Source organism: Myxocyprinus asiaticus, chromosome 27 (assembly GCF_019703515.2).
Source record: "Myxocyprinus asiaticus isolate MX2 ecotype Aquarium Trade chromosome 27, UBuf_Myxa_2, whole genome shotgun sequence".
In the NCBI taxonomy this organism is placed as follows: Eukaryota; Metazoa; Chordata; class Actinopteri; order Cypriniformes; family Catostomidae; genus Myxocyprinus; species Myxocyprinus asiaticus.
The window spans coordinates 11,280,565-11,307,256 of NC_059370.1; the positions used below are offsets into that span (position 1 = coordinate 11,280,565).

Sequence of the window (26,692 nt, forward strand, 5' to 3'; positions counted from 1 at the left end):
CACTATGTAGGATTGTTATGTGTTGTTCATAACATTAATGTCCATGAAGCAGTAATCTATGGTAGGGTGCATTAAAATCTCCTTTCTTTTGATTTATTTATTACTTATTCACTTGTACTCGCATCTCTACTGATTTTTTGGAGTTTTATCTAACATTAATGAGCCATTACACATGCTATGCTAATGTGCAGTTACACATTACCCATGCTAATTCGAGGATGGCACATAACGAGAGTAAAAGGGGAGACTACAAATTCAAACCATCATTTTCCTGCAGTTTGATTAAGTGACTTTCACGACAATGTACAATCCACTGACTATTATGATCGTAAAGTCCCTCAGCCGCTGTGTTGTGGTGCTGAAATCTAATTTGATAAAAACACAGGTTCAAACTGAGAGGCTGCAAGCACAGTGGATGATATGATGTCTTCAATTTGCATAAAGAGGATCAGTGCCTAGTGTGTGCTTGTGTGTTACTGTGGGTGTTCTTTTCTACCTATTCCAGTAGGCAAATGTTTCCCAGTCCCAAAGCTGTGTTTGTTTTCCAGAGGTAATCTTTTTAAGTAATCAGGGTGTTTTTTAAGCAAACACACAATTTGTAAAACAATATTTCAAATGTACTGAGTGAAAAAGAAAAACTGCATATTGCATAATCATAGTGCCTATGATTTTTCACAGTCATAAAGATTTAAAAAGAAACAAAGACAGAATTACAGAATGTGCCAGAATGCCTATTAAATAGAGTACTATATTAAGTATATATTAAACAATTGTATAATTTTTATTTATTGACTCTGTCCCTGATTTTGCCATCTTAAGCAGAGGATCAGGGAAAATTGAAAACACAGCCGGTAAAAACTAAGAGTCATGCTGACTACTTCCTACCTTACAGCTAATTGCTTTGGAGAGCAGATAAATAATGCCAATTCAGAGAGAACTATCATGCAAGTACCGAAAAGTACATCGGGCTTAAGAAACTTTTACGTTGACACAAACATCGACTGAACAGATGCAAAACATTTCAAGGAACAAGCTGCTGGCAAAGCATCTAGAAATGGTGTTATTGATCAATGGCTATAGCTTCAACAGTACAATCCATTATATATATGTGAATTTATCTAAATCTTTAATCATACAAAACCCAAAAGGCCCAGATCTGTAGAAGTATGTGAAAATGTGATGCATGTTTGCTAACTTAACACCCAAGAATCGTTCTCTTTACAATCAATGAGCATAAGCTCGATAAGCTAACAATTCAGATGCCTGTTTTGCTAATTAGTTTTGCTCCAAAATCTTTCACTCTTACACAGATTGAACCTGATCCTTGTGCATCGACCAGAGAGTAAAGCAGAATTTCTGGTTCATAAAATAATGCAATAATAGGTTTATCTCACACATATTTTATAAATAGACTTTTATGTAACTCATTTGCATTTGCAGACTGACAGACAGACAGACAGATGGACATACGGGTGGACAGATGGACAGATGGATAGGAAAGAAAGAGTGATAGATGGACAGACAGACAAACATACAGACAGATAGATAGATAGATAGATAGATAAATAGATAGATAGACAGACAGACAGACAATTTATACACATTACTTAATTCATCCATAAACTATATATTTATAAATGATTAGATTATTTAATTCATCCATAAACTATATTTATTTATGTATAGATCATTTGATTATTTTCTTCTATTCAGGGATTGTGCATTAGTGCCCCTAGATAAATAATATAAATGGATGAACATAATGTGATACACCGAACAGCCACAAAATTAAAACCACCTGCCTAATATTGTGTAGGTCCCCCTCGTGCTACCAAAACAGTGCCAACCCCCATCAGAATAGCATTCTGAGATGATATTCTTCTTATCACAATTGTACAGAGCGGTTATCTGAGTTATTGTAGACTTTGTCAGTTTGAACCAGTCTGGCCATTCTCTGTTGACCTCTCTCATCAACAAGGCATTTCCATCCACAGAACTGGCCCTCACTGGATGTTTTTTTTGTTTTTGGCACCATTCGGAGTAAATTCTAGAGACTGTTGTGTGTGAAAATCCCAGGAGATCAGCAGTTACAGAAATATTCAAACCAGCCCATCTGGCACCAACAATCATGCAGCGGTCCAAATCACTGAGATCACAATTTTTCCCCATTCTGATGGTTGATGTGAACATTAACTGAAGCTCCTTACCCATATATGCATGATTTTATGCACTGCACTCCTGCCACACTATTGGCTGATTAGATAATCGCATGGATGATTGTTGGTGCCGGATGGACTGGTTTGAGTATTTCTGTAACTGCTGATCTCCTGGGATTTTCACACACAACAGTCTCTAGAATTTACATCAGATGGTGCCAAAAAAAAAATAAAAATAAAAAATAAAAAATAAATAAAAAAATCCATTGAGTGGCAGATCTGTGGACGGAAATGCCTTGTTGATGAGAGAGGTCAACAGAGAATGGCCAGACTGGTTCAAATTGACAAAATGTACGGTAACTCAGATAACCACTCTGTACAATTGTGGTGAGAAGAATATAATCTCTGAATGCTATTCTGAGATGCGGGTTGGCACTGATTTGGCGGCACGAGGGGGACCTACACAATATTAGGCAGGTGGTTTTAATGTTGTGGCTGATCGGTGTATTTCTGAAGAACTAAAGGCGCTTTTATTCACTTACATGACGCGTGGTCTCCATGGGCCACTGCAGTCCATTCCAGGCTCCGCTCCGGGTTTTCTTCAGCCACAGCTCGGAACATCGCGTCTCCTCACTCCTGCATTGCTGTTACAGCAGATGTTCGTGCGCTGAAGCCAATCTTCACCATTCTCTTTACCGGAGCAAGTATTAATTTACAGCGGAGAGTTAGAAGAGGAATAAAAGTGAGGACGTTTTCTCTCTCTCTCTTTCTTCTGTTTGTGAGGGGGGGTTAGTGAGCTGAAGAAATTAGAGACGCGTCTTTATTTACCACACCTGTGATGCGCTGCTGTTTCTGTGCAATGAAGACGCACTGATGGCCAAGGTACAGGAAGAGGATATGTGTTGAAAGAGGACTTTTAAATGCTCTGGCCGCACTCGTCGGTATAATATTACAAGAACTAAACACAGACAGACAGACATTAATACTCACCGCAGTTCTTTCGGCTTATATTATAGACTTAAACTTGAACGAGTAGGTGATAAAGACATGATGCCGTTACACCTGGGTCCCTTTGTCCGCTGGAGATCCGGACTTGTACTCACATGGATCTGCCTCTTTTCCTCCGGATTTACCTGCATCGGTGAGTCGAATTAATTTTTAAACGCATCTTCTTCCAGCTTCGACCGATAAATCCGTGTATGAGCCATGCATAATTGCTTTTACATACTCTCTTTGTGATGTGCGTTCACTTAATAACATTTCCCACAGGAGCCTCCTTCAAAATATGCAGTTTGGTCCGAATGGGGTTGTTATGTGACAATATGCTTTGCTCCTACTTGCAGCTTTGTCTCAATTACATCTAGTGCTGCTGTTCTTCTTACATCAACAGGGCGAGCACGTTGTGGCTTCACAACAAGAGGGTGGCACAGTTAAATGTTTTCATGTTTTAAAAACTAATAACGCAGCAAATTCGTGTTTTAAAACCAGCTCACTTACAGAAACAGAGGTGAGGAACCTATTCGTGAACTTGAACGTGCTGTAAGTTTGATTGACATGTTTCTGCGAGCACGAGACTCAAAGCGCGCACGAGACACGCTACGCGAAAACATTCACATGCATATTAAAACAAGGCTTGATTCCATTAAAAAGGATTAGAAAGGTTCATTATGGTTTTATAAACAAATATGCTTGAATGTTGCAGCCTGAGTCACGCGTTGCATTTCTTCTAGTCCAGCGCGAGGGTATGTGAACGTCAGCTTAATGAACTAGCCTACTCGACTCACGCACATTTCCTCGCGCGGACATTCATCCGTTCTTGCTGCATTGGCAGTGTTTCTGACATCTTCACGGAGTAGGCAGTGAGCTTCTCTGATCATTGAACTCCACACTGGTTGCCTGAAGATATATAAGAGGAAGTAAAATACGCAGTCTTTGTCAACTCCATGATAAAGAGGGTGTGTATGTGCACAGAAACAAACGTGCTTTCCGTCCTTCACGCTTGCACCCATAGCCTTATAAAGGGAGAAGTACAGATTTAATATCCTCATTAATTAATAAAGTGTACATTATTGATTTCACTTGTTTCCTTAATTAATACAGTATTTAACTGAGTTATTTTAATACTAGCAATATGGCAATTCTTAGCACAACTGTAGCTGTTCAAATAATAACTATGAGGTCCAAGCTCCCTTAACCAAATTAAAGGCTGAAGCATTCCCAAAATGGCCAGCTTTTGTGCTTAGGATTGTGTTGAAATTGATTTAAAGATAGCTTCATGGTATATATATATATATATATATATATATATATATACATAGACACTGATCAGCCACAAAATTAAAACCACTTGCATAATATTGTGTAGGTCCCCCTCGTGCCGCCAAAACAACGCCAAAAACCAAAAATATCCAGTGAGCGGCATTTCTACGGATGGAAGAGCCTTGTTGATGAGAGAGTTCAACAGAGAATGGCCAGACTGGTTCAAACTGACAAAGTCTATGATAACTCAGATAACTCGCTCTGTACAATTGTGGTAAGAAGAATATAATCTCAGAATGCTATTCTGAGATGCAGGTTGGTGCTGTTTTGGCGGCACGAGGAGGACCCACACAATATTAGGCAGGTGGTTTTAATGTTGTGGCTGATCGGTGTAAATGCCATGAAGCTATCTTTAAATCAATTTCAACCCTCACAAGGGTTCATAATATTTTGTGGACCTACCTATATATACACCACACACACACACACACACACACACACACACACATATATAATATAGGTGGGTCACTCAAATATTATGACCACCTTCCTAAAATTAAAAAGCAGCTATACATTTTCATGTATATATAAAAATAATGAGATATTATAGCAATAGTAGATAATTGGCATTTATATTGTTATTGTACTGAAGCCGAGACCGATTAAATTAAAATATTATCTGAAAAATATTTACTTTGTATTTAATTGACCAAGTCTTTTTCTGCTCAATATTAATGCTAGATGATCTAAAAAGAGATGTTATTGTCACCAATTAAATTAAATAATCAAGATTAATCTCATGATTTCCAATCTTTAGAAAGCTGTATGAAACAGTAAATATTTTTTACTGCGTTGAAAAATGTGTTAAACTTTTAAGCTGAATTAACTAAAGAGATTAAATTTGACTTCCCTAAATTAAATTTTGTAAAATAATTAAATAAAGAAATAAATTGTGGACCCCCTAGTGCCCCCATGAGGGCCCCCCTGGAGACCCCAGTTTAAAAACCCCTGTCCTAATGAATTGTAAACCTTTGTTTACAGAACTGTCTTTCAAAGCATTAGATTATTATGTTTACTTTGTTTACTGAACAGCCTTTTAAGCAGCATAAATTGGGAAAAAAGGGAGAGAAAGACTGTTGCGTAATTACACTTTTTCTCATAGCTTGGACATAATTAATTGCAGAATTACAGTCACATAGTGCTACCCACATTGTGTTTGCCTTGACTAGTTTAGGCTTGCCGTTGTGTCAAGAGAGTAAAAGAGGTATTGGAGGTCTTGGCTGTGGGAAACATGACTGTGGGAAAGTTGGTTTGTGTTCCTGGAGGTCTTCGAATAATCATCACCATGGTGCCCAGCTGGGAAGCGTTGATGAGTATCCTCAGAGCACTGTCAGAATTTCACATTTGGCTTACATTGTTCTGCTCCCTCTCCGCTGTGGACAGAGGGCTAAACTTGTTAATAGTTGTGTAATTACCAATCTTGCTTTAGGACACTTCACATGTATTAGCAAACTGAATTAAGAGGGCGTTTTCCTGTGCATTAATTAGAGCTGGATTTAGCATAAATTAAGATGTAATAAACAGTCATGCCCCGGGGGAATCATAATTCAAATGGAGAGAATAATATGGTGGCATTTATGAGGCTTTCCAAACATTCTGGAGCATTTTTTTTTATTATTTATTTATTTTAAGCAGATTGCAGGGCATTGTGAAAAATGTCTCCAGCCCTGAATTCCCACCATCTTCATTGCACCGTTTCATCGGTCAAGGACACTTATCTAGCTTTTCATATGATTAAAAATGAAAAAAAGATCAGATGGGGACTTTTTTCATGCTGCAGACTTCTAAAGATGAGGAAATTTAAATTGGATAGAGGGGAAATAATAGTACCATGTGCTCTCGCAGACATTGTTAGTCTAAAGATCGTAAGAGATCACACAAGGTGCTTTCGGAAGGGAGAAACTGGCTGATGGTGCAGTTTCCTATATGAAAGCCAACTTCTTGTCTTTTCCCTGAAACATAATCCGGTCAAAAATAAAGGTCGGCCTGTCAGTCTTCATCAGAGAGAGCGCACGAGACCGAACGCAGCTCTTCCCAGAACAATGTGGTGCCTTCAGGGAGATCAGCTACGGCTGAGCCGAGAGTAGGTTTTTCATCAGTGTGTAGACAAAAGGAATCAACACATTGTATTTGCCAGTGTGTGTGTTTTAAGGGTGGATTTGATTTTTTTTAATTAATTTTTTTATTTTGTTTTTTATAGACTACAGACTGGTTTCCCAGTGGAGAATGTGAGAAATACAGTGGGGTTCAGAAGTCTAAGACCACACTGAAAATCTATTCTAAACCTGCAAACAAGCAATTTTTATTTTTTGTTTTGGTGATTTAAAAAAAATAATAATTTGGTAATATTTAAGATTCAACACCATTTCTAGGTCATTAATCAAAAGCAAAATTGTGACATTGACCACGCTTCTTTGTACAAAAGATCACTGATTGCTATGCTGATAATATCATTTGTAAGGAACAAAAACTTTCAAAATATAAAAAATATAATAAAAAATAGAAGCATTTTCACAAGTGTACTTTTCAACCCCACTATATGCCTTTGCTATCAGCTGCCCCTGCTTATGTTCATGGTTGCAATGTTGTCATGCAATGGTTCACATCACAAATCTGCAGTCAAGTATGGTTTCCTGTTTGTTCCAAACTCTTTGGGAAAGCATAGATGGGTTGGCTGTTTTCGTTGTGTTTGTGTGTGTGAGAAAGAGAGGCAAGTATGCAGGGGATTTTGTGGTTTGAGTTTGTGGTGGACTTGTTTCAGAGATTTTTGGCACTTAAGTGTGCTTGGTGATTCACTGAAAGGGTTGGATTTTGGGGTGCATGGAAACTCAAAAGCTTTCTCGTGTCAAAAGCTTCTCAAAAAGGCTCCTCAGAGCTCAAAGACGTGATTTCACAGTCGTCATTTGGATTATTGCAATTCAGATGAGGCCAATGTTTTAGTATTCTTGTCATTGCTTTGGCCAATGGGCCTATGAGGACAAAAAAAAATAAAAAATGTTGAAGTTATTTCAACATGATTTTTTAATGTTGATCATTAGGTTTCATCCCTTAACTAAAGTGGATTATCATTGTAGGGCTACTGAAAGGCTGTGCCACTACACTCATATCATGATTCCTTTCTCACAATATTGCATAAATATTAGACTAAATCCTTCTCTCAGTATTTTAGAATTTTGTGTTCATTCATATCAGTTTCCCACAGTTCGATTTTCTTGCGATTTAAGTATGGTGTTGCATCAAAGTATTGAATGTGTGCATTGTTATGTTATTTTTATTGTTATGAGTTTAGTTTACTGTAGGGTGTTTTATAAAAGTGGTCGACCGATGGGATTTTCTGTGGCCAATACCGATATCTAGAGAGCAGGATGGCTGATAAACATAATACAATTTAACAACAGCAAATCAGATGTACCCAAGTTTTCACACTTATTGTATGCAATATTTACTTAAAATTTGCATAACCTTAAAAAAATCCCCCCAAAAACCAAAAACCCAAAAAGAAAACAGAAAATGTTGACCTTCCTTTGAAAAATCCATTGGTAGATTTTAGAACTGACACAGGAGAAAGTTAACATTTTTGTTAATCAGCCAAGCGAACACTGTTATCGGCCAAAGCCAATAATAATATCAGCAGATTAATCAGCCTGGCCGATGTATATATCGGTCTATCACTGTTTTATACGGCAGTATATTTCAAAAAGAAAGAAGGAAAAATGTGTTATTTTGCCCCTCAACTTGCAAGATATCAAATAAAATTATGCACGTTAAAAGAAGACTCTGCTAATGTACGTTCTTATTTATTTCTGACTCATGATACTAACCAATAAACTCTCATGATGTATAAGAACTGAAAGCAAGCAATGGGGAATTTCAGAGAAAAAATGAAGATCTGAACAAATTAGTATCTGAGAGCAGTGTTATTTGGAGTTCCAGCAAGTGCTTGGATGCGGAACATGATTAAATATGTTTTTGTTGTATCGTTTTGCTTGACAGTGTGCACTTTGCTTTTTCAGAATAATCTTAGCATGTTTCTTCAGAAGTACAGGGTATGTTTCTCCCACTCATACAGTTTGCACTTATATATAAATGTAATATATGTATAGCCATATTTTAGTTTGATGAATAGAGAGGTGTGAAATAGTGTAACCGAGATGAGGAACAGGCAAACAGTGTAAGTCAACATCAGCTGGCTTTCCATAATCCAAGAGCATGCTCCATTTGATGACAAATGTGCTCTTTTCTTATCTCACGGTGCTATATATCTCTTTTCCATAAGTGTCAAATGCAAACAGAGAAGGAGAGGCGAGAGAGAGAGAGCATGAGAAAGTGTGACACGAACCTTTGGGGTGGGGGACGTCACCTATCAGACTACATCAAATCTCGGTGGATATGTGCCCTTCACTTCGGTTGTGCACTCATAGCCCACTGAAATCAGAGCTTGGTCCCAGTTTCATAGTGCTAACCTATTCCCATTCATCTTAATGGCAGTTGCTTGGCTGGTGCAGGACCCTTGGTAGTATTTGATTTGAAATCTGCCATCTTTGCTTATGGGAAAAATTCAGTTCTAGACACAACTGTTTTTGAGCCAATTACCTGAGCCATAAATGTCATGTAACTAATCACTTTGGAACTGCAGGAAATTTACATTACGACAATGCTGATTAGCTGATGGCACCACTAGAAAATGCACTGTCCCAAGCATTTCATTAGCCCTTCACACTTTTAAGAGCCTCTAATTTTTTTTTTAAATATCTACTTTAATGTAATCAAAAATAAATTCCTATTTAACTTTTTGCAATTTGCAATTCAGTTTCTGTACTGATGGATGCCCCTGTCGTGAGTTCTTTAATGCAAGCTGTAATTAAGACAAATCTTGCCTTACACTTCACAGCAGATGCACTGGAGGTCAGATTATATATTATCAAACATATAATATGGTTTTTAGATGTTTATAATGATTGATTATGATAAATAAGATGTGATTGCAAACACGCTTGTCGGCTATGCAAACCGCCATATTTTTGTTGCAATGCAAGATGGGATTCAGAGTTTGTCTCGTCACTGAAGCATACAAAAGGAGGAGCATAGAAGGTTCTAAAAAACTTGCCCTTCCACTTTCCCAACCAGAAGTGGTTGTGATGGACGGAAAGGGAGAAGGCTCGAGTGGACTGACTAGTTTGTATATTCAATGACGTCAGAAAACATGGTAACAGCTTTATACTTTTATTTAGTGATTGTTTGAAAGTTTGTATCATATAAAAATAAAGATATTGTGATGTTGAAAACACTATTTGAGCAACTGGTTCATTATGACAACCGCTTCAGTCCCTCTTTTGCTTGTAAACAGCAGCACAAATGCAGATCGCACCAGTTTGATCGTATGCGTCTGAGCCCAGCCTAGTATAATCAAACTGGTTTGATCGTACTTGCGAAAGGGTTAAATCGTGCTTGTAAAGAACTAAAATTCGTTAGAAAACGCAACTACTTTTGAGTAGAGATTCACCATCGGTCAGATAATGGTTTCGGCCAGTAGCAATTATCGGATTTGTTATGATTTATATACGCGCTCATCAGGTGCACACATTGGATGAGCCATTGTGAATGCCAGTTAAGGTGTTTACATGCCATGTGAAGTCAGCGTAATGGACAGAAATCTACCCTTTACAATTGGTTCATTCTTACGCTGTTTATGACCTTACACCGATTGCCATTTATTGCATTTACGTGACCACATGCATTGTTGGCTTATTAAGCATAATCTGTGTAAGAACATGCATGTAAACACTAGTGCCTGACCGATATATCAGCGATATATCGGTATCGGCATATATGTTTACCGATATGCGCAGATATGAACATATATATTTTCAGAACATATATTGCAGAAAACAATGCTTTAGAATTGGTGTCATTTCTTAGTTTGTCCAGCAGAGTGCGCTCCGACTCCACTGTTTACAGAGCTGACTCTGAGCTGACGGTGGCTCTGCAGACAGGGCGGAGTTAAGCGGTGTGGAGTTGAGTGGTCTTTTCTCGGTAAGCTGCTAACTAGTTTGTGAAATACATACTTGAAAGTTAATAAACAATGACCCCATCATTTTCCCTTTTCAATATAACTAATATAATGTTAACCCTGTCCCTGACAAACATGTCACTCATGTCTGTTTGCTGTTAGCCAGCTATAGTTTGTCAGTGCAGTAAGTAATGTAGCAGATTAAAAGGTAAACATCAGAGCATCTTTTTGCAGCTCAGCAGACAACGGTGCGGTGGTGCATTGTGTCTGTTGAGTGTTGATTTCACGCTATGTTGTTACCTAGTTGGTGAGACGCAATGCTGGTCCATCTTTTACTCTCCGTGACAATGAGCTTATAGTTAACTAGCTAACAACGTAGCTACTTTCATTGCTTATCAGCTGAGTGGAAGCTAATGTGTAAACATGTATTCACCAAACTGTTTTGTTCAGGATTCACAGTTTGTACCCCTTTCAACTGAACAATTCCAGTCGTTGCATTTATAAAATTTAATATTTAAAAGTCTGGTTTTCCAACATTGAAAGTTTCCTCTGAACTTGCATAGCAGAATACGGTGTAACACCACTGCCACTGTTTATCTCTTGTCTCGGCAGGTGTAAATGCTTCTTGTTTTACAATCTGCCCCTTATTGACTGGCAGTATTAATATAGTCAGCATTTGACTGATACTAAACAGTACTACTGATGTTTATTTAGCTATTTATTTTATTTGAATTTATTTTTTTTATTTTAATGGTCAGCAACTGACTGATACTAAACTGTACTGATATTTATTTAGCTATTTATTTTATTTGAATTTATTCTTTATTTTAATGGTCAGCAACTGTACTGATGTTTATTTAGCTATTTATTTTATTTGAATTTATTCTTTATTTAAATGGTCAGCAATTTACTGATACTAAACATACAGTACTTGTGTTTTTTTAAGTTATTTATTGTATTTCTATTTATTCTTTATTTTCTCAGTGTTCATTTCTAGAATTTGTTGACAATGTATAATAATAATGTCAAATATTCTTTGATAAAAATATATGTTTAAGAAAGCAGCCTTCTGAGTACCTTTGCATAGTCATATTGGTGCAAAATCAGTGAACAGTCCACATAGAAAAGGTCTGTTTTCATTCCAGCTCAAAAATTAAATATATTGGCCACCGATTTTAGAGGGGGAAATTCACGATTACCGATATGGTAATCGTGAATTTCCCCCTCTAAAATCGGTATCGTCTCAAAAATACCATATTGGTCGGGCTCTATTAAACACACTTGCTGTTGTTCTTACTATTGGATCGGATATCATATCAGCACACAAATTTAGTGTCAGTGCATCCCTACTTTTGAGTGGCCGTCAATGGAGAAAGATCTTTTTGGGTCCAGATGGTATAGTTACAACTTCTACCAGCAGGGACTAACTATCCTATGCTAATCAGCCAAACCTTGACCTCTTTTGGTCCCATTCAGAACTCCAGCACCTGTTCCTTCCTGTGAGTGCTCAGGTGACACCCTTCAGAAAATACACAGTCAGCAGTTGGACTCCAAGATCAGTGCTGTCACCAGAGAGACTAATCGCATTCTTCTTCCCCGAGGTGCTGTCAGTGGCCAGAGAAAGCTGGAGTGCTGTTGACCTTGAGTCCAAATGCATTTAATGTGCAGATATTGCTTCTCAGCACATCACGAGCACTAGAGTCTATGAAAGCATTGGATGAATGCCCTTCCCCGAAGAGATAAGTGTGCATTTCCCAAGGTGCTTTTGGCTTGGCTTGCGGACAGTGAGATATAAGTAAGATTTGTCTGCTTAATGATGAACCATCTGCTTAAATACTCAATAGTCTTGGAGCACTTTGCCTTATCCCACAATACTAACGCTACAAAGTGTTGGGTAATTTTTTCAAACTGTTATTACTCCATAGGGTTTGTTTAGTGGCAGCAGCAAGCATAAATATAACAAATTTGCTGTGGCACTTCACTTGCTCTCAGCCCATCTGTGGATCATCACCCAGCATATTTAAGGTTGTTTGGGGATGCTCTCAATTCCCGAGTGATCAGTAACCCTCTTACTGTTTAATTATCCATCAATCAATGGCAGGGTAGAGATAAACCCAGAGGTGCTCAATCTCTGCCTTTTATGCAAGTCCTCTGGGTGCTTTTGCTGTCTTAAAGTTTGCCCAAGTCGCTTCCAGAGCATTGTTATTTGTATGCAATGCACAGCAGCACACAAGACTTCAAGAGGGCTTCCACAAGGGAATGTTGTCTTGACTACTAGTGTCATGTAGATTGAATGCTCAGCCAGCCCGTAATACAAGTAGGGCAGATCTTTCTTTTGAACTGCATAATTCAAACCAGCATCAAAAGGAATGACAGTGCATCTTATTGATATTTTGCCCACTTTAAGGCTAATGAAACTTTTGAGTTCAGCCCGTCTCTTTCTCATATGTACAGACTTCTTGTTGAGGTTTCAGGGGTTTAATGTACTTGGTGATCCTCATGTTCTTTATGTTTGAAGTACAAAATTGTCTTTACAGTTCTTGGATAACCTCAATTCATAAATTGCTTGCTTATAATTGCAGTGCATAACATAATGCAGATACGGGTCAGGAGGTTCAGTTAATGTTCACATCAGCCATCAGAATGTGGAAAAAATGTGATCTCAGTGATTTCAACAGTGGCATGATTGTTGGTGCCATATGGGCTGGTCTGAGTATTTTTTTAACTGCTGATCTCCTGGGATTTTCACGCAAAACATCTCTAGAATTTATGCCAAAAACAATAAACATCTAGTGAGCAGCAGTTCTGTGGATGGAAATGCCTTGTTGATGAGAGAGGTCAACAGAGAATGGCCAGAATGATTCGAACTGACAAAGTCTACGCTAACATAGATAACCGCTCTAAACAATTGTGGTGTGAAGAATATCATCTCTCATCAGGCCAGGGTTAGACAGGTGGTTTTAATGTTGTGGCTGTTCGGTGTATATATATATATATATATATATGTATATTAGTGCTGTCGGAATTCAATCGTGAACGCATGTGATTAATTAAAGTTTAACACGTTAATTTTTCTTAATCGTGATTAACACATTTACCTTTAATACAGCATTAACCAACACTTCATGGGAGGGCGGAACTTTTGTATTGTGTATTACACTGATGGACAACACATACACACAACAGCGCTTCCTTGAAATGATGGAGATTTGTAAATTTTTCTGTTTAATGTACAAAAAAGCCTATAGATGGGACCTTTGTAAGGTGCATTTTAATTGCCACAGAATTGCTATTTGACAGCATTTCTATCTTTATACTGTGGAAAGCTTTTTTGGAAAATTTTAATAAACCATCATATTGTTAAATATTGTTTTGCTCTCTTTCCTAAAATGGAAATAAATACATTTTGACAGGAAAAGTAGTATATATAGTGTCAGATCTCAGCATTTTCAAAATCTACGATTAATCGTGATTAACCACAAAAAATTATGAGATTAATTTCTGATTAAAAATCCGGTCACACTCTATATTGGTGTCTTTAACTACTATGTACTAACATTAAATACAGTGTATTAACTGTGTAACTACATGTTGTTCTGCACAATTCTCACAAGATTCCCATTTGGTGCTACTGAGGTTAAGTACAGCTAGGTTTAGGGTTAGGGTTAAAGGTTAGAGTTAGGTTTTAGGGTAAAGGTTGTGTTAGGTTTAGGGTTAGGGGTTAGGTTAAGGTTAACAGTGTAACTAACTACAAATATGATTAAATGCAGGTACTTTAAATGTAAGTACAATACAACAACATGCAAATACATAATACGTACATTGTATCAAATGCTTAAGTACACAGTAGTTAAAGACACCTAATATAAAGTGGGACCAACACTCAGAACATGCTTTGTGCATTTGTGTGGTCCACAGAGTTTCTTCTTATTTAAAAAAAAATAATAAAAAAAATAAAATGACTTAGGAGCCATCAAGCTCCTAAACTTAAACATTAAGGAACCAAATGGCTGTTTTTAGATGCCAAATCTAATGCTCGATTTAGATTGCTGTTCAGAAACAAGATAGAAAGGGGGCCTGGGTAGCTCAGCAAGTAAAGACACTGACTACAATACCTGGAGTCGCAAGTTCAAATCCAGGGTGTGCTGAGTGACTCCAGGTAGGCTTCCTAAGCAACCAATTGGCCCGGTTGCTAGGGTGGGTATAGGCACTTTGGGTTAACCTACTCGTGGTTGCTATAATGTGGTTCTCGCTCTCAGTGGGGCACGTGGTGAGTTGTGTGTGGATGCTGCAGAGAATAGCGTGAGCCTCAACATGTGCTAGGTCTCCGTGGAAATGCGCTAAACAAGCCACGTGATAAGATACGCAGACTGACGGTCTCAGACACGGAGGCAACTGAGATTCGTCCTCTGCCACCCAGATTGAGGCAAGCCACCACCACGAGGACTTAGAGTGCACTGGGAACTGGGCTTGCCAAATTGTGGAGAAAAGGGGAGAAAAAAAAAAAACAAGATAGAAAGCCAAATAAAAGGAAGTCAGCTGATAACCCATTCATCAAAGGTTTAATAAACAGTATATATAGTTGAAAAGATAAGTTTGCATTCCTTTTGTCTCATAAATGTTCACACCCCTTTCATAATTCATACAAATATAAGAGATACGATTTTTTTTTAATTTAGTACTGCTCTTCAGAATCTACATTACAGATAATTACATAAAGTATAGAATGCATATAGTAGTGTGTTGTCTTCTTGAGCATCAATGAATGTTTTTGCCTTGTGTAATAGTTGTATACAAGTTCCTCAATTGTCCTAAGTGTCAGAAGCTTCAAAAGTTTTGAAACACTTACTCATTCTTTATTATAATTTTTTTTTTCTTCACATTTTAGAATAATAGTAAAGTCATCACAAATATGGAATAACATAAATGGAACTATGGGAATTGTGTTGTGACTAAACAAAATCCAAAATAAATCAAAACTGTGTTATATTTTAGCATCTTCAAAGCAGTCACCCTTTGCTTAGAATTTGCAGACATGTACTCTTGACATTTTCTCAACCAACTTCTTGAGGTATCACCCTGGGATGCTTTTTAAACAGTATTGAAGGAGTTCCCATCTATATTGGGCACTTATTGGCTGCTTTTTTTTTATTATTATTTGGTCCAAGTCATCAATTTCAAAAACTTTTATTTATTTATTTTTATTAAATTTGAGTTTTATAATGAAATAAATTAATATGGTGGTACAATTATATGTTTGTCCTAAATTAAACATTTAAGCATACGCCTTCAGATCAAAAGATTTTTAAGATCATGAGAAACATTTCAGTCAAGTGTTTCAAAACTTTTGACCAGTAGTGTGTGTGTATATATATATATATATATATATATATATATATATATATATATATATATATATATATATATATAAATTGTTTTACAGTATTGCCTTAGTCTTTCTTTACTGTGACTATATGGCCCAGACACAGATACTACAAAAGTGCAAATTGAATGATATCCCAGATGCAGTTTATTGTGCTACTCCAATCCCAATCAATAAAAAACTGGTATACAATACGTGACTTTTAATTATAAAGAAGCCCGAAATACACATGGGACTCTTATTTTGAAATGTCTGCACTCCCAGTTGTGAGTTCACTGACGGCTGATTCACTGAGAAAGTGAATCTGATTCAAACTGCTAACCTGAGCTCCTAAGTTCAAACCCTAAGTTTTTTGGGTGATTCATGAAAAAGACCCGGTTCAAAAGAGTAATTTGTTCAACTCTCTCGCGCTGGGTTTTTTGTTGCGTGTGGTGCAGCGAGATCTTCAGAAACAGAATGTGTGAAAAGTGGCATGAGACACACTGGTGCGAGCTCTAAAGATGTATTCAGTAACTCACAAGATGATATATGACGAAACCACATATGAACGCACACACCCCGACTGTCACCAATGGCGACTAGATTTTAAATTATTGTCGCAATCAATTATATTTGGTTGCATTTGCGACCATTTTAGTAGCAGTCTGGAGCCCTGTAGAGCTTTTCAAATTAGTAGCAACTGCACAGCAATGCCCTGACAACCACCCATAACAAACTAGCATCATGGTGGCGAGTTGAAGTGCCCTCACATTTTGTTCAGGAGATATAATCTAGTTTGATTCATTACATAAATGTTGAAATTAGATCTCATAATACTGTGCTATATATAAACTACTGAATGCTGGCACGTGTGTGTTAGTATAAGTGTGTTATTGTATTAGCCTGTCTCAGGTCTGGATTACAAGACACCTCAGGCAGGCTGGAGGTCTTGTGAGCTCCCTAATGGCAAGGATATTTTAGGACGGGTTGGCTGAGAGACAGCCAAAACATGTCCTCTTGAAGTGATGTTGTTGACAGGAAAGGAGGCCTACTGACCTTTGCTCATTATGTTCATATTCCATGCGGTTCTGCCTCAGGCTGGCAATTCAACTGAGTCAACACCGGTCCGTAGCTCAGCACTCACTCGGCAGTCATTAGGGAATGCGACGGCCGATTTAAAACATCTGCTCACCCCATTCAGTGACGAAAACGATGTTTAAAATCGGAATATTTAATTAAACATGTTGCTGACATTTAGAACCTCCTGCTGTATTTGAGCTTTTACATTTTGTAGTTTTAAAAATGGAGTTGTGGTGGAAATGAACTCTTCCGAGCTTGAGTGAACACTCTTAAATTTGCCTGGTAACTGGTATTTTAGTGGAAACTTATGGAATGGTGAATATTTGTGAGGGTAGGTGTTTGCAGTATTAACGGCACACTAGCATCTGTAATAGACAAAATATTCAGTTGGAAGTGTCAGGGTTGGCAACCCTAGCACATTTACTACTTCCTTTGGCAACAATTTGTATTAGCAGTCTCTGTCTGGTGAGAAGTGTGTGGGTAAAACATTTTGTTACTTCCTTTTACTTTAACAAAGAATACTGTAAAGCCAGCCTTTTGTGTAAAGCTATGGTTGTGTGCTAAATGTGGTCATAGTGAATGAGAAATCAGGCTTTGAGAGCATTTCTTGGCAAGGACGGTAGGAGAAGTGAGGCTGGAGAAGTAGATTTAAGAATTTATGCTTGTATAATTAATCATGACAGAATTGCTCATTCTGGGACAATGCGCTGCCTATGGATTTAAATGAATACTGTAAACGAGTTCTGTTAAAGAATGTATGTACATGTATTTGCTTTTTTTTTTTCTTCAGAATTGCTGTCCTTTTTAATCCCTCAAGCACAGGATTTTTGGTAGGCTATATTATGAAGCCCTTTGAAGGTGGTTTTGTCTTTGTTTCTAGTAACCCAGGGGGCTCATTAGTCATATAGTGATTCTTTAAAGACCTAACTGATCATGCCTCTGTGAAAGGGTACAGTATACGGAGATGGTCAGTCTCTGTGTTTGCTGTAAATTTGTGTCTGTTGGTCTAAAATGGCTTTAATCATATTATTTCAGCCGTAAATATGTTTTCTGGTTCATTTACAAGAGATGATGAACTCTTGTTTGTGTTTGGCTCTCATGCATGTTGAATGAGCTCTAGTGAAGGGCAAAATTTGTGGCATCTTTTAGTGCTGGCTAGGGCTGGGTGGTATGATGGTGTATAACATGCCACTGCAGAAATGTGTCAACCAGTAGAGATTTTAAACTGTTGGTACTGTGGTAAATAAATTTGGGTGGCTGTCAGTGGGCATGACTGCTTTGTGATATTTACACAAAAGGGACAAAGAATAATGCATGGTATGTACCATAATGCATGGAACAATACAGAGTGGGACATGTTGGGTCTGAACAGAAAAAAAATAGAAATTGAGATTTGACGTAGTGCGATTTATCAAACCGCAAATGCTGCGATTTAAATAAATAGTGTGCGTGCGCTGCTCGCTGCACTTACAGTATGTGCGCAGCTATTTTCTCTTTAGATTTACACATTTACTCAAAACACCCATGAAGCTAATGAGCTAGTCTATGTGCGTTAATTTTACAGTGCTCTAGATTCACTAATTGCACATTTGTGTAATTCCATATATGCTTAGCTGCTAAAAGTTACTATCCAAACCTCAAGTAACCTCATAACAGTGGGTTTTTGTGGACAGAAGAGTGGATGAAAGCATTTCCCATGGACCCTTTTCACACTTCCGGGTTTTGGGTCGTGGAAGTAAACTTTTTTGCTCAAATATCAAAAGAAGAACGCCATTAATATGTTTCCACAACTTTCTAAGTGAAGAAAAAATTTGAGAGCAATGGATTATGACATTCAGAAGAAAGAAGATCGCAAATTTACTGTCACTTCCTCAGCAGCTGTATTAGAAACCTGTGGTAACTCGGTAAACTAATTCCAGGGTAATATAATACAAAGTGTAATGTTATATATGTACTCTAAAAAATAGCATATATATATATATAAAAGTTTACTAGAATTTTGCTGCTAAATAAGGCAGAAACCCGTTTTTCAGCACCCCCATCACGGTCTTTGAAAAGGGTCCATTGTCAACTCTTTTACCAACAATAATGTCTTCCTGTACCGCCAAAATAAAAGCTTCCACCAAAATAAAGGTGCACATAGCAATGGTGCACAGGTTGAGAAAATATTATATTAATATGGTACTGTTTTATAATAATAAAAATCACAACAGTTGTTGATGCTATTTCACAAAAATATATTTCCATAATAATTTCTAAAACAACTGAACTAGGATAGAATAGGTTCTCAGCATCCCCTTGCTGATCATAAGAGGTGACAAATGGGGTGACTTGTTTGCCGTATGTTGCAACCCGTGACTGTGGAGATAAAGGTGCTGGTACTTGAGGAATGTGGGTTGCTGCAGCTTCCTCGGGTCCAACACAGTGCTTTGGCTCTGACTTCACATAGACAGGAGGTTGGAAGTAGTGCCCGACCAAATTATAGGTCAGCCGATATTAGCCTTTCACCGAATCGTATATCGTATCGGCATATATGTTTACCGATATGCGCAGATATGAAAACATTTTTTCAGAACACATAATGCAGAAAACAGTGCTTTAATTGGTGTCATAACATAGACTGTCCAGCAGAGCGCGCTCCAACTCCATTGTTTACATAGCTGTGTGTGAACTGACGGTGGTTATGCAGAGAGGGCGGAGTTAAGCGGTGCGGTGTTAAGCGGTGTCTTCTCGGTAAGTTGCTAACTAGTTTGTGAAATACATATTGGAAAGTTAATAAACAATGACCCCATAATTTTCCCTTTTCAGTATAACTAATATAACGTTGACCCTGTCCCTGACAACCATGCCACTCATGTTTATCAAATCTGTTTGTTATGTTAGCCAGCTATAGTTTGTCAGTGCAGTAAGTAATGTAGCAGATTGAAAGGTAAACATCAGAGCATCTATTTGCAGCTCAGCAGATGATGGTGCGGTGGTGGATTGTGTCTGTTGAGTGTTGATTTCATGCTATGTTGTTACCTAGTTGGTGAGACACAGTGCTGGAAAGTAAAATAAACAATGTCCATGTTTTGCTCTCCATGACAATGAGCTTATAGCTAAATAGCTAACCACGTAGCTACTTTCATTGCTTGCCAGCTGAGTGGAAGCTAATGTGTAAACATGAATTCACCACTGTTTTGTTCAGGATTCACAGTTTGGTACCCCCTTCAACTGAACAATTCCAGTCATTGCATTTATAAAATGTAATATTTAAAAGTCTGGTTTTCCACCGTTGAATGTTTCCCCTGAACTTGTATAGGAGAATACGGTGTAACACTGCTGCCGCTGTTTATCTCTTGTCTCGGCAGGTGTAAATGCTTCTTGTTTTACAATCTACCAATAATTGACTGGCAGTATCAATATAGTCAGCATTTGACTGATACTAAACAATACTAATGATGTTTATTTAGCTATTTATTTATTTTAATTTATTCTTTATTTAAATGGTCAGCAATTGACTGATACTAAACAGTACTTGTACTTACAATTATTGAACTTGCTGGACATCCTCCCAGTAATGCATTACAATAATCTAGTCCTGAGGTCATGAACTTATTAATGAGTTTTTCAGCATCAGCAACAGAGAGCACGTGTCGTAACTTAGCAGTATTTCTTAGATGGAAGACAAATATTGGACATTTTATTTTCAAAGGACAAACTGGTATCAAATATAACACCCAAGTTCTTCGCTGTAGAAGACGACATAACAGTACATCCATCGAGAGTCAAATTATATTTTAGCAGAGGTTTCTGGTCCAATAATTAGTACCTCTGTTTTGTCAGAATTGAGTAGAAGAAATTTCTGGCCATTCGATCTTTGATTTCATTGATACGCAGCTAATTTGGAGAATTGTGAATGTTCATTGGGTTTAGTAGAAATATAACATTTTAGTAATTTGTTAGTACATGAAGAAATTATTAATATATTACGAAGAAAGAAATAACGGTACACACAGTAGTCCAGCAACCATGGATGGCATGTCCACGTTAGCAATCGCATTTTCTCAAAAAATACCAAATCAAACCAATTGCACATACAGTGCATAGTGAATAAGTAATTTACTCATAGCACACGTGAATCGCTTTTACTTTGAAGTTGCACTCACCTGGTCATACGGATCCAGCACGAGTAGCAATCTGACAGTTTAAAGGCCTGGATCGCTTGCTTGGATTGTCATGGGCTGCGTCTGAAACCAGGAAAATGCTGCCTATGGAGGCTGTATACGGAGACAGGATGAAAATAAGGTGTTTTTCAAACTGTTCAGAGACCAGTTTCCCTAGGCATTCCATTCATTCAAAACAGCTGTCAATTAATCCATTAACTGATTAGGCAGCAAGTCAGCTGCCTACATTTTCAGATGCATCCATGGAGTGACCATCATGATTTGTGAATCAGAGGAACTTTTGATTCTGATCCTAAAGTTTTTGATTCTGGCTGATGGAATACACGCTTCAGAGGAAGATATTAGATGAGCGCTTGATGGAAGGAAGCGGCTGGATTTTCGTGAGGTTCGTGAATTACATCTGTTTAAATGAGACATTCACATACAGTTGTGCTCAAAAGTTTGCGTACCCTGGCAGAAACTGTGAAATTTTGGCATTGATTTTGAAAAAATGACTGATCATGCAAAAAAATCTTTTTTTTAATCTTTTATTTAAGGATAGTGATCATATGAAGCCATTTATTATCACATAGTTGTTTGGCTCCTTTTTAAATCATAATGATAACAGAAATCACCCAAATGGCCCTGATCAAAAGTTTACATACCCTTGAATGTTTGGCCTTGTTACAGACACACAAGGTGACACACACACAGGTTTAAATGGCAATTAAAGGTTAATTTCCCACACCTGTGGCTTTTTAAATTGCAATTAGTGTTTGTGTATAAATAGTCAATTAGCTCTCACATGGATGCACTGAGCAGGCTAGATACTGAGCCATGGGGAGCAGAAAAGAACTGTCAAAAGACCTGCATAACAAGGTAATGGAACTTTATAAAGATGGAGAAGGATATAAAAAGATATCCAAAGCCTTGAAAATGCCAGTCAGTACTGTTCAATCACTTATTAAGAAGTGGAAAATTCGGGGATCTCTTGATACCAAGCCAAGGTCAGGTAGACCAAGAAAGATTTCAGCCACAACTGCCAGAAGAATTGTTCGGGATACAAAGAAAAACCCACAGGTAACCTCAGGAGAAATAGAGGCTGCTCTGGAAAAAGACGGTGTGGTTGTTTCAAGGAGCACAGTATGACGATACCAATATAAATAGTTTTTTTTATTATTAAATTTGAGTGGTGTGAATCTTAACAAAAGAAGTTTACCGATGTTTAAATAAATTTATTAAAAGTAAAATTGTAATTAAAATAAAGTTGCAAAGAAAATGCATGATAAATGCAAAGAAAAAAAGTGTAAAAGAAAACATGTTCATTTATTTTTGTTTTTGTTTTGTAAGCTTTATATTTATTTAATTCAGGGAATAATGCTTTCACATTGCTGAAGTGTTACACTTTTCTTCAAGTATTTTCTGCTTATTTATTTATTAAAACTTTTTACATGCAATGAAAAGAAGAAAAAATGAGCTTGAGTAGAGTGATAACTGGGCACAAATGTTGCTATGGTGCAGATGCGCAGCAGGTTTCTTTCCAACGAGCATACTCAGCGGGGTTTCTCTGAAAACAGTGAATTGGGGTGTGAGAGAGGAGTGGACTATCTCATCTGGCCATCCTAATAACACTCATACTATTCATCTGCGATGCTAAATTTCTGACACTGCCAGAACTTCGTCGGAGGCTAAAAATCATCCCAAAGGCCATCAGCCATCGGTGAGCATGTCACACTACAGGTGCATCTCAATAAATTAGAATGTCGTGGAAAAGTTCATTTATTTCAGTAATTCAACTCAAATTGTGAAACTCGTGTATTAAATAAATTCAATGCACACAGACTGAAGTAGTTTAAGTCTTTGGTTCTTTTAATTGTGATGATTTTGGCTCACATTTAACAAAAACCCACCAATTCACTATCTCAACAAATTAGAATACATCATAAGACCAATAAAAAAAACATTTTTAGTGAATTGTTGGCCTTCTGGAAAGTATGTTCATTTACTGTATATGTACTCAATACTTGGTAGGGGCTCCTTTTGCTTTAATTACTGCATCAATTCGGCGTGGCATGGAGGTGATCAGTTTGTGGCGCTGCTGAGGTGGTATGGAAGCCCAGGTTTCTTTGACAGTGGCCTTCAGCTCATCTGCATTTTTTGGTCTCTTGTTTCTCATTTTCCTCTTGACAATACCCCATAGATTCTCTATGGGGTTCAGGTCTGGTGAGTTTGCTGGCCAGTTAAGCACACCAACACCATGGTCATTTAACCAACTTTTGGTGCTTTTGGCAGTGTGGGCAGGTGCCAAATCCTGCTGGAAAATGAAATCAGCATCTTTAAAAAGCTGGTCAACAGAAGGAAGCATGAAGTGCTCCAAAATTTCTTGGTAAACGGGTGCAGTGACTTTGGTTTTCAAAAAACACAATGGACCAACACCAGCAGATGACATTGCACCCCAAATCATCACAGACTGTGGAAACGTAACACTGGACTTCAAGCAACTTGGGCTATGAGCTTCTCCACCCTTACTCCAGACTCTAGGACCTTGGTTTCCAAATGAAATACAAAACTTGCTCTCATCTGAAAAGAGGACTTTGGACCACTGGGCAACAGTCCAGTTCTTCTTCTCCTTAGCCCAGGTAAGACGCCTCTGACGTTGTCTGTGGTTCAGGAGTGGCTTAACAAGAGGAATACGACAACTGTAGCCAAATTCCTTGACACGTCTGTGTGTGGTGGCTCTTGATGCCTTGACCCCAGCCTCAGTCCATTCCTTGTGAAGTTCATCCAAATTCTTGAATCGATTTTGCTTGACAATCATAAGGCTGCGGTTCTCTCGGTTGGTTGTGCATCTTTTTCTTCCACACTTTTTCCTTCCACTCAACTTTCTGTTAACATGCTTGGATACAGCACTCTGTGAACAGCCAGCTTCTTTGGCAATGAATGTTTGTGGCTTACCCTCCTTGTGAAGAGTGTCAATTATTGACCTGTCAGATCAGCAGTCTTCCCCATGATTGTGTAGCCTAGTGAACCAAACTGAGAGACCATTTTGAAGGCTCAGGAAACCTTTGCAGGTGTTTTGAGTTGATTAGCTGATTGGCATGTCACCATATTCTAATTTTTTGAGATAGTGAATTGGTGGGTTTTTGTTAAATGTGAGCCAAAATCATCACAATTAAAAGAACCAAAGACTTAAACTACTTCAGTCTGTGTGCATTGAATTTATTTAATACACGAGTTTCACAATTTGAGTTGAATTACTGAAATAAATGAACTTTTCCACGACATTCTAATTTATTGAGATGCACCTGTAAATGTTGTAAGCTTATAGATTTTTCCCTACGATGGCAGAACAGTGGCCAAAATCATACATTGTGCACCGGGCTTAATACAGTCAACAGGAATTCATATTTTATTAAATCTACCCCCTAATCCTACACCCAACCATCAGTGGAGTAAAAATGTAATTTTAGAGTGAAAATGCAACCTCAAAATCACACACTATTATTTATGGGAATGCAATTACTTCCTACATTCTATGGGACCAGCACCTGTGTCTCAGAGGTTGCTTGTGCAACGTATTATCAGTAGCGCTAAAAGGAAAGGTGATCACATTTGAATTCATGCAAAAATGTCTGATGGTGCTTGATTGTAATTCAGCAGAATGTGTTTGGTTTCAGAGTACATCAATATTTGGAAGCAACATGTCAGGTTCCTGTGTGATTGTATTGTATCGGCTATTTCAAATTGTCAAGTTCAATGAGTTTGAAATTCCCCATTACTTTTGAGAGTGGTTAATAGTAATTTGTGTACAACTACTGACTGTAGCTTGCCCCATAAACGACGCCAAACATATTGGCTGGATTTTCAGTGTAAATCACTTATTTTCACAAATGGCCTGCTGAGAGACAGCATGTCCAGCAAAAGTCTCTTGGGGCAAGAGGATTGAAGAGCTGGAACATAGAAATTAATAAGGCCTTCTGTTAATTTCCACTCTCACTATGGAAGTGATGCTCTTTTAAGCCTTATGTGAGGTTTTTGTGATCTGGGTTATGATGTCATTGCAATAAAATGTTCTACAGTGCCAAGTGTTTTATGTTGCATCCTGTCCTTAGAGGACAGTTTGCTATCTTCCTTCCCAGGTGAGTACCATACATCTTTAGCACCTTTTTAAATTATAATATTTAAGTCTAACATGGAAATGGAGTGTTAATGATTAATGTATACTGGAGAATATGAGGGAAGTTGCCAGTGTGCATGATTTTTTGTTGTTGTTTTTAATAACTTTAAACTAGGGTGACCATACGTCCTCTTTTTCCCAGACATGTCCTCTTTTTCGGACCTAAGAAAAATGTCCAGCCGGGATTTCAAAATTTGCGAAAATGTCCGGCTTTAGTTGCATTATGATGTGCATCTGGTCTAATACTTCATTATGTGCGCGCGCATATTTGCTTTGCTTTAAACCCTCTTTGTAAGTCCCGCCTTCTCGCACACCAATTGGTCGATTTATAAGAGGCTTGCAGCAGCTATTGGCCAAATTCCTGTCTGTCAATCTCTCCGCGAACGCGCAAAGCGCTGTTGTGTTCGGCATCAAATAGTTGCTTGACAGTAGCAGCAAATGACAGCTGAGTGGAAACAATGCCCAAACGAAAGTGCAAATTTACAGAAGATTTGCACAAAAAATTCCCATGCATTCGTCCAGGTCGAGATCCGTGGGAAGCAGAATGTATGACATGTAAAGCTGGCACTTATGTGTCAGTTGCTAATAAAGGTGCAAGTGATTTAGAAGCACACATTAGCTCTGCGAAGCATAAAGGGTCAGCAAAGGTGGAAGTTCATCAGGTAAATTAATGGACTACTTTTTGCGACCAGGTAAAGTTGTTATCACATTGCTTCATTTTCCATGGCCATTCAAAATAATAGTAATAGTAAATGAAGGTACACTCATGGCATCAAATATTTTATTTTAGTACATGGACATTCAAAAGAATGTTGGACATTTATATATATTTATGTTATGCTAATAGAGTGTCTTTTTCACTGTATTAAAGTTTGCATTCATAATAACACTGTTTTGAACCCTATTATTCCATTTACCCCAATTACCCCCCCCCCCAAAAAAAAGGTGTCCTCTTTTTGGAAAACAAGAATATGGTCACCCTATTTAAACGCTTAAGCAATACTGCAGGTTATTTACAAATTAATACCTATTTTAAACATTTATTCGTATTGCTGTCAGCTTGCCTGCTAAGGTTCCAGTAAATGCATTACTGTAAACACCTTTTAGTGCTTTTTGAAAACTGAGGAGTGAGTCAAAATAATTTGCTGTGGCACAAATAGACATTAAGGTTAGGTCAACATGAAGTCAAATTTCATCCCAATTTCCTTTTTTTAATATATAAACATTTTAATTTCAAAATCTGAAACTAACTAGTGGCACATAAATAATGCATGTCACCTTTAAAAAAACATCCACCCAACCACACTAAGGTCTATCTTGTTGTTGAAAAATTTTTAAGAATTACTTATCTGTTTTGCTTATTTCAAATGCTTGAATTATTCGTTGAGTTCACAATGTGCTATGTAGGCAGTCTCCCTGCTTGTAGTTTTGCTGTTTAAAATT

General features: G+C 37.6%; 1 protein-coding gene across 2 annotated transcripts in view; it reads left to right on the forward strand.

Moving 5' to 3' along the window:
• The first annotated feature begins 2,813 nt into the window (after nucleotides 1-2,813).
• The window catches only part of LOC127417596 (netrin receptor UNC5A-like), a 338,051-nt gene continuing 314,172 nt past the window's right edge, over nucleotides 2,814-26,692 (forward strand). For both annotated transcript variants that reach the window (XM_051657630.1, XM_051657631.1), the window contains exon 1: nucleotides 2,814-3,297. In XM_051657630.1, coding sequence (XP_051513590.1) covers nucleotides 3,204-3,297 — 94 coding nt within the window. In that variant the 5' untranslated portion in view covers nucleotides 2,814-3,203. The remainder of the gene's footprint in view (nucleotides 3,298-26,692) is intronic.